This window comes from Eutrigla gurnardus (genome assembly GCF_963514095.1).
Source record: "Eutrigla gurnardus genome assembly, chromosome: 18".
Lineage (NCBI taxonomy): Eukaryota > Metazoa > Chordata > Actinopteri > Perciformes > Triglidae > Eutrigla > Eutrigla gurnardus.
This window is the reverse complement of record NC_139929.1, coordinates 9,808,861-9,826,389: the sequence shown is the minus strand read 5'-3', so window position 1 is coordinate 9,826,389 and position 17,529 is coordinate 9,808,861. Positions and strand designations below refer to the sequence as shown.

Here is a 17,529-nt window from a genome sequence, read left to right as displayed (position 1 = left end):
GCCTTCAATCACTGTTGTCCTCTTCCCATGGAGACGACATGAAAGCTATTTTGGTTCAGCGAACGTCTGCTGTCTGCTGCGAGTGAGCAACTCTCCGCTCAGGAGAGACGTTCACGAAAGACGGGCGGATTGGATTGTATTATCTAATCCCATTGGTTATTGGCAATCCATCAATGTGTCGATTGGATGATCAGAGAAAATTGCCCAACTCCGGATTGTTGTGTAAAAATGCACTTGTCCTTTTCATCCTACGGCACAAAGTTGGGTTGCAATACAGCACGATGCTGATGCTGTAATCTTCGCTGCTTTGCAGTTCAAATCAAATCAGCATGTCAGCCGTGGTCACTGGAAGAATTACCCGCCCACAGGAAGTGATGAATCAAATTAAAGAGTGAAATACGAAACCGTCTCTTTATCACCTGCAAGAGGTACTTGCTCTCGGGTGCAGCTTTAAGAAACGCTCCAATCCAATTTCCAGTGATGCCACCCTGGCAAACTAAGGCTCAAATTGGAAAAAACAACTGTTTGCAAGATGGAAATGGAGGCGGATGCTACTCATGCGGTCTGTACTCACTGAGCAGAATGATGACGCAAAGCAAAATGGCCACCAGGGCTCCCGTGCTGAGTCCCGCCCTCGCTGTGAGCGCCTCGGCGTTGCACAGCTTCATGTTGCCCTCGCGGTCGCAGGTGCACACTCGGATGGTCAGGGTGCTGGTGCTGCTCTGCATCGGGTACTCTCCGTCGGAAATGACCACGGGCACGTGGTAGATGCTCTTCTGCAGGCTGTTGTAGCTGTTCCTCCGTGTTAGGATCCAGGCCGTGTTGTCTGAACACAACAGGAGGTCAGGTAACTATGCAGCAATCAATAACCTGAATAAATATTTCAATAAACTGTCAGAGAAACTTAATTTAGTCTGTGAATGAGCTTTTAGTGCTGCGAGATGAAAATATATATATATAAATCACATCATGTGCAGTGCAGCACTAGATGTGGTTCCGCTTTACAACAGGTATAAGTGCCTTATGGGAACATTATACTAGAGATTGAAGTTAATGTGATGACCACAAGTATCAGCTGGGAGGGCATTACCTTTGTTATCACGGACAGAGAAGTTGGCCTTCCCAGCAGCCTCCTGTGCGAGACTGAAGAAGAATCGGTGTCCTCCGAGCGGCATGTCGGGATCTGTGGCGCTCACGGTTTGTATCCTCTGAAAAAGAAGCAGTGAAATGATAAGTGAGCTAAGCATTAACTGCTAAACCAAAGAATGGCCTTCATGTCTGGTCCAGCAAGGCTCAATACAGTGCAATATTTTAAAGGTGATGTTGTCTTACAGTATACAAATTGTTGCCAACGCTAGCTGTACACCATCTAAGTAACATAGATGCCAACAGTGCAAGCTTATTAGTGGCTTGTATTTGCATGTTAACACCAGCTGTTCATTCTGTTTAAGGGGGTAGATTGGTCTTTGGTGGATTCATAATGACACATAGTTAATGGAAAGCTAACAAGTAAAAAACCTCAGGGATTCCCTGACGGTATTACCCATGGAACCTCATAGTATAGTTTATCGAAAAATGATTAAAAACTCAGTATATTATGCCATAAAATGATCATATTATAGTATATCATAAAAAGTCATATTATACTATATTATACTCATATTAAACTATTTGTTTAGTATGTCAAAAAAAGTCAGTATGGTAGAATTTAAAAAAAGTCAGAGTATACTTTTGTCGTAATAGCGTCATAGTATAGTGTCATATAAAATGTCCAAATAACACATTTGTATAGCATGTTCAAAAAGTCATTAAAAAGTCACAGAAAATATTTACTGCAATTTATAAGTGATATCAAAACTGAAGAGTCAAAGTGTAATGCATTAAAATGTGTTGGAAAAGACAACGCTGAGATTGTGATGTGTGAAGAATCGTATAACACATAAATACTCTATAATGCAGCTGTTTCCTTTAGATACTCTTTTACATTTTTTACACTTCTTCAATCTTTATCCCGAGGAAGAAACTGTTCTGAAAACTGTATTCAACAACCTGAGATGTGAACTCAATACTAAAGCAGGTCCCCAGATGTATTCGTTGTCCCAGCCATCGACTGGGCAGAGGCACTTCGTCTCGCTCAAAACACGTGATAGAATTACACGTTCTCATATGTCTGCTAATTACATGCTGAACAGGAAGTCGGGATGAAACCATGACAACCGCTTTGTGTTTGGCCGCACCAACCTGATTAGCCTTTGCGTTCTCGCACACAAACGTCTCGTAATTGGTGGCAAATGTCGGAGCGTTGTCGTTGACGTCCAGCACTCTGACGTAAACGGGTACGTGGGTGATCTGGTGTGGGTTGTCTGGGAAGCACACAAAGGGGTGAACAATTATTACCTTACCCAACAACACTGTACGCGTGTGTGTGTGTGTGTGTGTGTGTGTGTGTGTGTGTGTGTGTGTGTGTGTGTGTGTGTGTGTGTGTGTGTGTGTGTGTGTGTGTGTGTGTGCGTTCTGTTCCATACTCACAGTAAAGCAAATGTTGTAAGATAACAGTGTAATTGTCATATTTATAGTATTATGCTAATTCTATGTGACATATTTGTCTCTACTTGCACTTCACATTAAGTCTTTTCCTGCAGGTGTGAATACTCAAATTGGATTTTGGGGATTCACTTAAGTAAATCTACTTCTGTACATTCTCCAAAAGAAACAGCCAGTATTCAGAATGAAGAAAGTGTTGATTTAATATGAAATTTAACTGACAGATCAGAAAATGTGAGACTTCTCGTTAATTTGTAATATTATAATAACAGGAAACATCGGGATCTAAAGCATGAAAGCCGTTTAAAAGTATAATATTGGCCTGATTCATTATTTTGGGATAAGCAAACTCTGGCTGAACTGGTACTCCGGTCAGTGTGCTTCCCGTCCCCGCTGCACTTACTGAACTCTGTGGCGATGACGGAGATGTTGTGCCAGTCGTTCTCTTCTCTGTCCATCTCTCGGAAAACGAACAGGGACCCGTTGCCTGCATGGATGTTGAACATTCTGTCCATGTCCGTGCGTCGATCAATAGAGTACCTGCTCAAAAAACACACACAGAGATCGTCTTCTAAACTTGTGCACCCAGGCTGTGTGGAAGTGCGCCGTATTCCCCCGGGTGAGGGATACTGGGTACATTCACATTTACAGAGTTCCTCAGGTGTGAACCGCAGTGAAATAGTCACATTTACTGGTGAGTCTCGCTTAAATTGACATTTCGGTGGTTAGAGAGATTTTCGATAACAAGTCCGACTAAGCATGATGGACTCGTCTGCTATTATATCCTTTCTTTGCTTTTCATTCCACACAAGAAGGCATTAAGAAAAAGAAGATTAATTTTGTTGCATCAATCCAAGCAGCGGTTTGCCCTGAGAAGAAAGGCCAACTTTGTTGAAGAGAACAAAATTGGTTTTCACCTGCACAAATGAGCAAAACTGCAGGAGGTAATAAACCCCTTCTTAACATTTTCAGACTACCGTTTCAAGGGTCACGTTACACAAATGACAAAAATAAATCGTCTTTTCTCAACGAGCCCTTTGTGTTATTTAACCATGCAGATAGTTGTGGACATTTGAAACATCCACTGCCACACAAATACAATGGTGTATGGAATTATTATTATCTTTTTTTTTTTTTAAATGTACCTCGATTTAACCAGGATAATCCCATTGAGATGTTAAATTTCATTTCCAAGAATGCGAGGGGAACGCTTCACATGAGCACCACATATAAACATTAATAACAGAGTGAAACACAACATAACAACATTCAAATAAATTCCCATAAAAGAGACAACAGACTTAAAACAAACAGCAAATTGCATCAAACAAAGAATTGTGTGTTTCTGTGCCAGGACAAGTACATTCAGTGCTTAATCCTGTTTTATTTGTTTTGCAGCTTTTACAGAAACAATGCACGAGTAACTCCACAAACCTCCCCGTCAACAGGGTTTAAAGGGATTATTTATGTTGCATGAAGTTGGACGTCTCATCCAAATGTACCAGGATATCATTTCTAAATGCTTTTCAAACCACTCATATTATTTAAAGGCCCAATCAGTGATGAAACATTGACTGCAGCCCCACCCACCGTCAGAATCCAAGCCATGGGATTGGATGCTGCTGTCTCTCTCAGATAGACCGGCAGGTCTTTCACAGACTTTCACAATTGCTTTGACACGAATCGCTGTATGGAAATCCTGATTTTGAAACTGACATCAGCACATTGTAATCAGGATCAGGATCAAGTGTCGAGTATGAGTACGCATACAAGAAATATGATTTTGCATCTCTTAACAGAAATAGGAGAACAAGCTGGGATAACATCACTCAGAAAAATAAAATGCCTTAAGTCGAGTGATCAGCAGCATACTTAATGCGTTCGTTTCATTTCACACAGAATTCAAATGTGGTGATGACGGATTTATGTAAGCGTTTGCAGTGAGAGGCGCACACACACACACACACACACACACACACACACACACACGGACACACAGACACACACACACGTGAGCCAACAGGTTATCCAGTCCTGTTGTTTTTCTCTGCTTCCCAGACTACTGCGATACATCAGTGTGATTAATGGAGTAGCAGGCATCAGGAGGGCTGGCGTAAGAGGGAGGAGACCCCTGAGGGGAGACTATGAACCTGGGCTCTCAATGCACCGCCGCACTGCTCTCCCCTCTCCACAGATACCCCCTCACACCCATCCCTGCCGATTCTCCTACATCAACCATTTGAGTGTCTTTATCTAAACACTCCCTCCTCGTCTCCGCCTGCCTCTTCTTCACTCGTACCACCTCGCCGGCCCCCGACAGTAACTCTAACCTCGTTAAATCCGCGTCGGCTGTGGGCTTTACTAATTGCTTTTCTAATATTCCCAATAATTCAGCTGGCTGGGCCTCACCCTTCCCCTGATTAATGACAGAGCGATAACAGCGGGCCTCGTCCTGACCGCGCACCCAAAGTGCTGCTCTCAGCAGGCAGGCAGCTGGCAGGATGGGAGGCCAGGCAGAAGGACATGGAGGGTTACAGAAACGTTAGTGATCAGCAGGTTGGACCATATATCCTCTTTCCTCCCTACACAAGCTGCATGAGCGGCCGGCCAGCCATGAGATATTCCTCAAGAACAAGAGTCAGTGGGAATCTAGCGCAAGTATCGATTTGGGGATTTGGAGGTCAAAAATGTCCAGCTTGACCCGGGCTATATTTGAAGGAAAGTTTTTTAGCCTTTAAGGTTAAATATAATGGTCGTTGCAACATTTAAGTGACTATATTGCAATGTGAAGCAAGTGCCAGCTGAGCTCAGAAAGATGGCAACTGAGTGTTTTCATCTTTTGTTGACTTAAAAAACGTATACGTTATATTAGGGGTGTCAGTTTTGGTTAATTTAACTTTAGAAAAAAAAAAGACAAATTGTTGAGTTTCCTTTTACTACTTTTCCTTTTATTTTATTTTATGTTGGCTTTGTCAGCTGATATTTATTTTAAATAGTTAGCCGATTCAGATGACGGCTCGATTCTGAATTGAAAGGTTTTCAATACTTGCTAAAGCTCTTTAATCCGACGCCAGATACATTGCTGCGGTGCATCCTGTCTGAACAACTCAATCGGTTCATATACAGGCGTAAATTAACCTATAGACGGACTTGCTCAACCGGTCAAACACATATTTATTAACTGTTGACATCCCATAGTTTACAGTAACATGATGTATTCAACTGCCAGTGTGCCAACACCATCTGCTCCGTTCAGCCCACTGATGTGTCGGTACAGTTAGTGCCCGCTGTGTGTGTGGTCAAGAGACAGAGAGAGGGAGGGAGGGAATATTCAATTACCGTATCATAGACCCTACACTCCATAGGCAGATAGTATGGAAAAAACAGATATCGCCCGAGCCTAATACTCTAAATGTTGTTGGACAAAATCACTTCACAGGACAATATTACCTCAAGGTCCATTCAGTAGCTATTTTGGAGCTTGTGATCATATCACATGAACATTTTTTAGAGCACTTTAATTTGAAGTCTCCAAAATGTACGGCAGTAGAAGCTCCGTAGATAATCATTAGACCTTGAGGTCAAGTACAACATTGTAACCTGAACATTTTATCACAAATATTTTTCAAATGACCAAAACTATGCTCACAAGGCACTTAGGATGAATATTCAATCGCTGACTGGTTCAATGTTCACATCAAATGTTTTAAAAGATTTAAATGTTTTGTTTTTTTCCCCAAAATGTCTGCCCTTGGTTAGAGGAAGGACACATAATTTAAAATACTGCAGCACTAAAATGCCTCATTTATACCAGGGCTAATAAAATGTTTGTTTTAAAACTCAAGTTTATCTTCACCACTTATACTGCTCAAAATCCCTTCATTCAGATAAAAAACGTCAGTATTCATTTAGTGGCCTGAACAGTAATACATTTCCGTCGTTCTGGCCTGTCATGACATTGATTTCTAATAAGAAATAGTCATATCAGCCACTGTAGATCCCTGTGATCACGTATGTCAATATTCTATATGTCCATGCATCCGTGCCTAATCGGTCTGCGTGTGCTGCAGCGAGCTAATAAAGATAACCATCTCAGTGACTTCCTTGCGCCGGGCAGCCCCCAGGCTTCCCGGCCCTCCTCCTCGTCTGCGCGGCTTTAAATGCCACAGGGTAGCTACCTCCTTGATGATGGGCGATAAAAGAGAATGATATCATATTTGACACCTGCAATAAAGTGGTGGAACTTCAACCTTGAGAGCCAACTCCCTTAGTGCATCATAAAAATGAAAAAGTCTTTGAGACAGAGTGGAAGGCGCAGGCTCACCCCTCCGTTGCCATTACTCCCTTTTAATAGAATACCTGCATGATTGTGTATCTCCATGAACTAAGTCGCGTAATTGAAGTTTTGTCACGTCTCGGTAGTTCGATGCATCGGTATATCTAACAGAACAGTGTGTCTCTCTACTTACGGCTTTAATGCTGTTTATGTTTATGGTGAAGACATTCTAAGGACAAATATCCACTTTGGTTACCTTGCACGGTAGATGGACTCTCACAATATCATAAAATCAAATGAGAAGCGCTGGAAGATCCGTCTTGTCAGACAAGTAATGCGGTTATGTCTGACCAATCAGCGACCTGTTCGGAGCTATTGGTAGACAGGGGCGTGGTTTAAGTGTGTGTGTGTGTGAATGTTCATTCTGAATCCTAAAAATGATGTATTAGAACTGGAGAGTATTTATTCATTGAAGGAAGAGAAAATAACTGCACTGAAGATTTTTCTCGATGGAAAGTATATTCACTGGACTCGCTTTAGTAAGAGTTTGATTGACGGATAGTTGATTTAATTGCCTGCAAAGTATTTTTTGTTAAGGTCCTGTGCTTTTCCAAACTGTTTTAAATTATGGCTGTAATGGTGCATCAGGTTAATTCAGAGCTTTTAAACCAATTTCAAATGAAAGTAATTAAATATTTAAATCGCCTAATTGGGGTACCTGTATTGCTTGTAGAAACTAATAAGTGCTTTACATAAATAATTCTCCCATTAGCATTACTCAACTACAAGTCCCCAAAATCTAGGATTCACTTAGTAGCTTCTGCCTGAGCTTTCAGCCACATGGCATGGCCTATTCCGTTATTGTGGGATAGGCCATGGGATATGTTATGGGTCTGATCAAAAACAAAGCAAAACATTGATATAGTTCCTTAAGATGTGACGTGGTTCCGTACCTGACGAGACTGTTTTTGTCGTCGGGATCAGAAGCGCTGACGGAGCCGATGATGGTGTTCCTGGCTGCGTCCTCTTTTACCTCCATGACGTAGCTGGCACGCTCGAACACTGGCGGCTCGTCCACGTCCTCCACAATGATCTTGATGCTGGCCTCGTCCCTGAAGGGGCCCACGGAGAAGAAGCGAGGGTTGATGTGGGCGTTCTCCACCTGAATACGGAGACTGTACTGACGCTTCCTCTCGTAGTCCAGAGGCTGCAAGAAGAAGATGTGGAAGTAGGCTTACAGGTTCTCTATACGATATAAAGAGCATTAAAACATCAACACAACTATTTGTCATGCAAAGATATAGTGGAGTAATGATGATTAAGTCCAACTCCCTCTGTGTGTGTTGTTATATGAGCTTCTCTGTGCTCGTTTTACAAAGCCTGGGTAAAAACAACAATAAAACCACTTGATTTAGAAAAAGTTTTAGGAAAAGATCAGACCGTTTGATAACCTGGGAATGACCACAGGTCTGGGGTCGATTCTAGGATCTGACCTTTTGGGCTGGAGCCCCCCTCCCCCAAAAAAGGGCTAGCCTCGCCCCTGCACAGCTCTATATAGCACATAATAGAAACCCAGCTATATTTGCTAAATATGATTTGGACTATTATGTGAACTTGTCAAAGGAAACATAGCATGGAGTTGGCAACAAGACCTTCTGACATGTTTATTTAATGTCCGTTATTATCCGAGTATTGAATTGTTTAACAAACGCGGACGTTTCATGTTTCTTTGTTTTCTTGGGTTAAAGAGTTGCCACTGTGACTTTTTGTTTGCCCCTTAATATTTACTTTTTAAACATTCATTTGTATGCAGCGACACGTTCCGCTGTTGATTTTGGTGAAAACTAATATCCATTCAGAGCATCCTGCCACATTTAATTTCAGGTCAGATTGGGATTTTATTCATTAAACCGGCGATCGCTTCCAGAGCCTGGTCTAATGAGCGCGTGTGAAGGTGCTCAGTGTCATGTTCAAGGACACTAACAAGACCGTTGATGGACACACATGGGCTGCTGCATAGATCAGACCTGTGCTGCTTTGAACATGGAGAGCGTTCCATTAGCTGCTGCCGTATCCTGAATAATGTGGCTGAAAACTAACATGACAACAACACGCTAGGGTTAATGTACAAAAACTGCATTACACAGAGTAGAAAAAAGGGTAATTGTTTTATTATCATTGCTGTCTTTTATTGAGTCTTATTATTGCAGTTATCATGCATTAATGCTATGCAGTGCACCATTTTATATTAATATTTGCTTCATATTTTAGGCAGAAAAAAAGACGTGCCACGTGTAGCTTTCTTGGAAGCCTGTGCGTTTATTGATTGTCTGCTGGGCGACATCTGTTATAGTATTTTTTTTTTTTAATTAAGAGATCAGTGTATCAGCTCAGTACATAAGCGGCAGCGAGTATATATTGCAGTATTGGAGTGTCTGAGGTCTTTGGTATGATGTGTCATTGTAATGCAGAAAAGGAAAAAACATCGACCGCTTTAATTTGTAAGGGAGTATCAAGGTTGTGCACATTTCTACATTTGAATCTAGTCACAAGGGTGCAAGATTAAAAAGAACTGAAATGTGGAAAATAAAATACAAATCAGGACTGGGACAGTATTCTGTGGAAGGCCACAGCATTTAAATGATGTGAACCAAACACCTAAAATTAAATGACGATAAAAATGCATTTCGATTGAAGAAATGGCTTCATTTTGCGACTGTTGTTTTTTGCCATATATGGTAATCCATCCATCCATCCATTTTCTACCGCTTATCCTGTATTCAGGGTCACGGGGGGGCTGGAGCCGATCCCAGCTGTCATTGGGCGAAGGCAGGGTACACCCTGGACAGGACGCCAGTCTATCACAGGGCCGACATGTAGAGACAGACAACCATTCACACTCACATTCACACCTACGGGCAATTTAGAGTCATCAATCAACCTATCCCCATCCTGCATGTCTTTGGACTGTGGGAGGAAGCCGGAGAACCCGGAGAGAACCCACGCTTACACGGGGAGAACATGCAAACTCCACACAGAAGGAACCCAGGCCGACCCGGGAATCGAACCCAGGACCCTCTTGCTGTGAGGCGAGAGTGCTACCCACTACACCACCGTGCAGCCCCCATATATGGTAATGTAATGTATATTTATGCTCGACTGTTTCTGTTGGTGTGCAGCCTTTAATTTCACATGTTTCTTTGCTTAAAAGGAAGCAGCTTTGTTGTTTTTCATGTGTGATTCCCTATAATCCTTCATCTAGGTGTACACTGCTCTTACATCCTTTAATTTATGGGCCACACACAATGATTAGTGGCGTGATTCCTGCACGACGGCTGTTCTCTCCCTGTGCATTTTACTGGAGGTTGGCAGTGTCTTATTTTTTTTGCTTTAATGTTCCTTTTCTGAACTTTTTTTTTCATGTTGTAGCCACTGAAGGTATCGCCCCATTGACAGGAATAATTGGGGAGCGGTGCATTTTAATGAATGTTAAGCAGGAGCAGCTGGATCAGAATGAGCTGCCTTGTAGGCTGCCTACTGTACATATGAAAGCATGTCGGGTCCGCCATCGCTGGAAACAGCCAATGAAAGCATGAAAATTCCAGATGGAACGAGCCGTTTTCTGAAGCCATGAATAATAACATGAGTCGGTAATTTTCGCTGTTTTGTGGTATGGTGGCGGGGGTGTTGGGGTGGGGGACCGCACGTCAATGGGAGGGAATGCTTTGAAGGACCGGTAAAAGCGTAGACGGGACACACTCCCACTTGACAAACCCATTTAATTAGGAGGTTCAGAATTAGGGCAGGCTCAGTCCTCCCCCCTCGCACGCTCTGTGCCTGCACGCCACATCCACTGCAGCATCGCCGCGGCTACAAAAGGCAATTATGTCATCCTGCACTTAATGATGGCATGATGGAAGCGATCAATCGAAGGCTGCGGAGAGAGCGCCTGATAAGGCAACTGCCTGGATTCTGTTGAATACATCAGAAACACACCAGGGCACACGGCTGAACGCTGCGATCCATACTGAGCATCAATGTTTCTGCTTTGGTCTCAGCTGAGGGGGGAAAAAATGAACCTCACTCAAAACACATGTACTGCGAGAGTAGACAAGTGGAAGTCGAAAATCTAATAACTCTGCTGTCCATCCTCCGGCTGTATGGAAATGTATTTTTTAAAAGTTCCCTCTCCTGCTTATTTACTGCAGTTCACTGAGTTGTTTCCCCTTTGTTGCCCAAATGAGAGTGAAATGTGAACGTTATTTCCTACATCGAGTTATATCAATCTATGAAATGACATATCATTACACTGACATTGTTATTATGCTAACAAATTAACCCAAAATCCATACTATGTGATCGATCGCCCTCGCTAGTAAAACCAACAGAGAGTCGCTGACCTTCCTCAGCACGATGACGCCGTCCTGTGTGCTCCTGTTGGTGGCGACATCGAACATGCCGGGGCCGTCGCTCCCGATGATCCTGTAGTCCATCTCCGCGTTCTCGCCGATGTCATCGTCCGTGGCCCGGATCACTCCCATCACGCCGCCGATCTCCTTAGACTCGGGCACCCTGAACTCGTAGACGGCTGGGGAGAAAGAACATCATGGTTGTGATTTGGTGGTAGCATGAGAGGAAGAGAAAGTTAAAGAAAGTGAGGGTTGGGAGTGCAAGCGAGTCAGGGATTGATTGTGCGAGCAGGGCTGTTACAACTGAGGTCACGACCTTGGTAGTTCTTTTCATTCCCTTTTCCTTTTTTTTAACGCAAAGATGCAACTATTTTTCCACTTTTTAAAAAAAAAAGCTTATCACAGTAAAAATGTAAAATAAAGCCCTAATATCCACCAAAGTTTAATTTCCGATAGACACGGAGGATACAGAGGGCCAAACCAAACAAACAAACAACATCACCCTTTGCACCCGACAAGCATCATAACCTGCGTATTCTTTATGAACTTGTTCCAGAAAAAAAAAAGAAGAAAAAAAAGAAGAAAGATTGTAAGCGGGTGAGTCAGGGATCAAGAATACAAGAGAGCAAGGCTTAGAGAGAGTGACTCAGAGCCAATCAGAGACCGGCAAAAAAAAAAAAAAAAATACGAGCTAGCCGAGGGAGGGAGAGTGAGTGAGTGAAAGGGAGAAACCGTGTGGGAGATTTAGTGCTGCAACGTTTGTAGATCAGCTGTGGAGCAGCCATTTCATATGCGGTAAAACATATTTCATCTCCAAAACAGACATTTGGCCTTTCACAGGAAGTTGCTACAAGCGCTATTGACTCACTGCTCACAAGTTTAGGATGTAACATAAATTCTGGGCCAATTTGTTCAACAACAATTAATTGCATCCTCTTCTTCTTTTTTTTTTTTTTTTTACATTTTGCAGGATGATTTCCTGGTTTGAGGGGGGGATAAATTGATGGCTGCCTGTCGGCTGCAGAGGCCCCAGCTGCATCTCGTATGCTTAAATAAATAGCTGGATGGCGGGAGGGAGCGGGCGTGATATACACACAGCCTGCGGAGACAAACAGCACTGACACACTAATAAAACATGCTGACAGTGTTTTGGCAACGCCTGAGTCGGCAGGTCTCTGTGACGCTGACACTTGCCTCCACACACACACACACACACACACACACACACACACACTGAAAGCGACTCACTACGAGGAGGTTTAACTAGGCTAACAGGTATTTAGCATTGGGTGGAAAAGAAGAGGCATCACTCCGGCAGACAACAATGATATCGCTTGCCGACACTCCACCTCCTCTGGGTGTCCCATTACAATATCTCTCCCTCTTTCTCCCTCTTTCAATCTTCCCCTCTGTCCACCCCCCCTTTCTCCTCCCTCCCTCCCTCCATCACAGGCTGTCTTTCTGTCGCCTGCATCACTCTTCTTCTTTCTTCCTCTATCTTCCCCTCCTGTCACCTCCTCCATCCTGGTCGTATCCATCTCCCTCCCTCCTTGCACTGTTCATTCATTGGTGGAGGGGCTGAGTTGACAGCATCTGCACCCCCCCCCCCCCCCCCTCTCCCTCCCCCACACCCTTCCACCCCCCCAAGCTGGTGGGGAAAAGGGGAGTGATAAATGGCGGGGACGGCGGGAGTTCTGCGGTCGCGTGTTCGCCTCGCGCTCGTGCACGCGCGTCGCCCCCACTGCACAGTCGGCGCTTTCTGTTACTAAGGGGGGAAACGCAACGACACCAGTAATCTGTCAATCTGATCTGGCTGCCGTTTACCAGATGCACGACAGGAAGTGAGACGGGTGGGAGGAGGAGGGGGAGAGAACGAAGGGAGACAATGTGTGAGACTGAAAGTGAGTATAAAAGGAGAGGATTGATGATTGATGAGTGTGAGGGGACACAAAAAGGGGGGGGGCACGCCAAGGACAGTTCAAGCACTAAATTGAGAACATCGGTTTTATGGAGTAAAAGGCAGCAGAAGAAAGACTTAATAGCATGGGATAGACAAAGAGAAGGGAAGAGTAGGGGAGATAAAACCCATTGAATGTACTCTCTTCATTTAATAGGGATTACAGGGCTGATCTGATGCACTTTACAGGACCCCTTGCTCCATCATATGGCTCTATATTTAATTATTCGCTGCCTTTAAGAGGCCCGCCTTAGTCGCACAAAACCCAGAGCTCCCTGCAATAATCCAAATTCATTTTGAAACTCACACCAGATGGGGGTTGCCTGCCTGGCACCAGCTCACACTGACAAGTGGATTTCATGGGCTGAGTACTGGTCACTATGTGTGTGTGTGTGTGTGTGTGTGTGTGTGTGTGTGTGTGTGTGTGTGTGTGTGTGTGTATGTGTGTGTACTCACTCTTGGTGAAGCGCGGCGGGTTGTCGTTCACGTCAGAGAGGGTGATGCTGACCGTCGTGGTGCCGGAGAGGCCGCCCATCTGTCCAGCCATGTCCTTAGCCTGGATCACAACCTGGTAGTTTTCCTTGACTTCGCGGTCCATGCCAGGAAGGGCTGTCTTGATCAGGCCTGAGGAGAATAAGCACAGATTTATGGGGGAGAGTTCATTTGGATGGAACGCCCATCTGGTTATTTATCGGCCCAGTCAAGTCAAGAGAATGTATGCAGCCCAGAATCCCAGCTTTGTTTTAGAGGGCTTTACAATCTCTAGACTCACAGGGCATTTTTTTTAAAGATGTTGGTCAACAAAAGATATATTAGCAAATATGTTTCATTTTTGAGCCAAAATGCCATTACATAAAATTTGAAAATATTCAGGTTTTTCTTTTTGTCATATTACTGAATATATTCAGGTTGTGAACTGACGATCAAGATCCCTGACTTTGTGAAATTATACTGTGATTTTTCACAATTTTTTGCCACTTCACATTTAAAATCCATAATCGACTAATCAAGAAGATAATCAGCAGACAAATTGATAATGAAAATAATCATTAGCTGCAAATCTAGCTCAGAATCAATCAGTGTTTAATCGACAATGTTTAAATCTGACCTTGATGAAAATTTCAGCACAGAACTAAAACTCTGAAGTGTGTTTATTCGCTGAGAGGCAGCGACTCTGATGGCTCATTTAAACCTTTTACTCTTCACTGAAAACATTTTACTGAGGTGTGCTCAGCACAAGAGGGCCTTGTGACCTTGTTGACCCTTCTACTGCCAACAACGTCTCTTTTTTTGCAGCAGCGGAAATGTGTAAATGTCCCTTTAAACCTACCTCATTTAAAAATATCTGGGATTTTTTTTATTTTAAGGTAAAACAAAGACAACTGCTGAGCTTAAATGATGCACTTCATCAGTTATTTTACATTGTAGAGCTGCAGTAGTTTTGAAAGTCATTCACTCAAACTGTAATACACAATAGCGCTCTAAATTATTACTTTGCATTAGATTCATCTTCATCAGCACTGCAGTAAATACCCCTGCAACAAAACGTAGTTCATAATATAACCACAAGGTGCTCACAGCAGTGAAGTGAATAGGCTGTAAATAAAGATGAATGCATTATCAATGTGAACAATAAACTAATATACAGTGTAGCATAGAAACAGCTAGTCACTATGTTTTATAATTTAAAAAATGTCCATCCTAGTTTCCCTGGAGTCGAAGGTTTTTTTTAAAAAATGTCTTCTTTTGTCGGACCAAAACCCAAAGAAACTCAGTTTACGATGTATAAGAAAGAAAAGCAGCACTTATTTACAATGGAGAAGCTACAACTAGGGATTTGTGTTCATTTCTGCATGAAAAAATAACCTTTTAATAACTTAAGACTAAATGATAAAGTAATAATGAATAAACAGAACCCTCTGAGACCCAGCCGACATCGCTCTCTTTAAGAGGCTGTAGCAACGCTAAGTCAGGCTAAGATCATATCCTTCTATCAAGATGTTCTGAGCCATTTACACTGACACATTCTATGTAAAAAGATTAAAACACTTTTAACATTTTGCACACAGCTTTCAGATGGCGTACACCTTACACCACCTATGTGTCACCTACTGTTGACCTGATATCTCCCCCAAAGATCTCCTGACCCCTCTACGGGTAAAGTGATCATGAAAATAGTGTATATGTGTATGCAGCTATGATGTAACCATCGTATATAGGAAACGAACGGAGCCATAAATATGTAGCTCTAAAACATCTTTAAAGCTGTGCAACCATGCCATGTGATATAAAACGAATCTAATAATTTTCCACAGGTGGCCCGCACAGATCTAAAGATCACTGTAGCCTATAAATAAGCCTGTCTGCATCAGCTGTAGTTGAATTAATGATGTTCCATTTTTTGAAGATTTATGCATCTACAGGCCAGATAATTAAACCACTAAGAACATTTTATCAGTGAAAGGTCAGTCCTCTCGCTGAGTACGGGGCGGCTGCATGGAGCTCGGCGGTCGCACAGGAGTACATCCCGGTGTCTGTGTTCCTGTGATTTAACTCGTAAGTGGACCAAAGGGCCAATCTAAAAAAAAACACACAGCGTATCCCTTTAATTTCTTTCCATGCGCAACACCCGCCTACGCATCATTTATCTCCCCTTTGGAATTAAGACTATGTTAATCTTCAGCCTTTCAAGTGTTGTGCGGTTGCTTACTTCTGCCGCTCTGACTCGTTAGATCTCTGGTTCGGGACGGAGACTGAGTGAAGCTGTAATTGGCAGCACATTCAAAAGGTGCGCTCTGTCTCCCATTAGAGCTGGTCTTAAATCCTGTCTGCTATTACATGTTTTTTTTATTTTTATTTGAAGCAACAACAAAAAAAAAAAAGAAGAAGCAGGTGGAGGCAGAGAGGCAGACGGGAGAGGAAGAATGAAGATGAAAAAACATCAATTTCACCCTAAATAAACGGCTTTGACAAACGTCATCACTTCCAGGCTGAATGGATGATTCGCTGCGTATCAAACAATGAGGGAGGAGGAGAAGGCTGACGCATGAGGCGCATCACTCAGCCTCAGATCAGACCGGCTGTGGCCCTCCAACTTTGCTCCCTCTCATTCATAACGTGGGGGAGAAGAAAGAAGAAAAAAAAGAAGAAGCAGGCACAAAACTTTTCTCTTCATCCTAACGATGTGCAATTTACCGATCGCTGAATAGAGCAAGCAAACGTATAGCCGCTTTACGGCATCACTCTCGCTCTATATATCTGTCTACCTTTGTTACTGCTTAATGACTACAATGCACACACACATACAGAGGAGGAGAGGAAACAAATCCTGCTTATAATGCGATGTCCAGGCATGTCTTTGTGTAAGAGGGGATGTCAGCTTACATACCACATGTGGGATAAACCATATTACTGTTAATCCCTCTGCTAATCTGCAAATGGATTTTTTTTTTCTTTATCGTTTCCCTTTTGTTTAAGCGAAAAAAGACACGAGCGGGACGTGTTCCAAAGCGCACATTAATGATTAAAACTAGCAAGCGGCTAGAATTTTTTTTTTTTAGGGGGTGGGGTTTGGTGAATTGCCACTCTCTTGACTACAAATCCTCCCCCGTGCTCTCCCACCCTCCCTCCTCCGCCACATCAGCCAGCGACAAGAGGCACGCTGGTATTTTTGGTTCTGTTAAAGGCATTCCAGGCGTTATTTCATGATAAATTGTTTTAATTTCCTCTCGTGGTGAAGCTCAGTTTGCCTCTTCCTCTATTTCCGCTTCAGTTAGTGATTTGTTATGTTTTTCCTTCCCAGAATGACCACCTCCGAGCGTAAAGGCTGTAAACTTGTGGGTTACATGTGTAGGTGGAGAGTGCAATGGCAAGCAGCCTTGTTAGGGCAGAAGGATGAGAGATTTTTTCCACTGAAGAAATGTGCATAGTGTAAAGGCATACATTCTAGTCTATTGAGACTACATGCCTTGTGTGGAGACAATATAATCTTTGTCTTTTCGGTGGCACATTTTCCTTGGGTGCTACATTTTGGTGCAAAATGAACAAAGGAGCCCCTGTCTTTTGACATCCTGTCTCCTGTGCAAATTATGTTCCAAAACAACTAAACTGCATTCTCAAATGTGTTTCCAGGGAAACATATTCTTTCCATACCCAATTGTGGGTCCAAAGATTTGGAACAAAAACAAAAACAAAAAATGCTACAAAACATCAAAGTTAGGTTTATGCAACACGACTACTGGATAGGGTTTAGTAAAAGCATCATGATTTGACTTAAATGACAACAACAATGAAGCAACAAAACGACTGCTTCTTACTGGTTCTGGCTCATCATCATCTGCTTT

At 42.9% G+C, this 17,529-nt stretch overlaps 1 protein-coding gene across 1 annotated transcript in view; it reads right to left on the bottom strand.

Moving 5' to 3' along the window:
- LOC311028941 (cadherin-10-like) overlaps window positions 1-17,529 on the bottom strand; it is a 57,039-nt gene that overhangs the window by 5,968 nt on the left and 33,542 nt on the right. The window contains exons 5-11 of the mRNA XM_084033757.1: window positions 13,643-13,810; window positions 11,221-11,408; window positions 7,774-8,027; window positions 2,948-3,084; window positions 2,242-2,363; window positions 1,091-1,208; window positions 575-826 (exon numbers count right to left, since the gene is read on the bottom strand). Of these exons, the coding sequence (XP_083889883.1) occupies window positions 575-826; window positions 1,091-1,208; window positions 2,242-2,363; window positions 2,948-3,084; window positions 7,774-8,027; window positions 11,221-11,408; window positions 13,643-13,810 (1,239 nt within the window). The remainder of the gene's footprint in view (window positions 1-574; window positions 827-1,090; window positions 1,209-2,241; window positions 2,364-2,947; window positions 3,085-7,773; window positions 8,028-11,220; window positions 11,409-13,642; window positions 13,811-17,529) is intronic.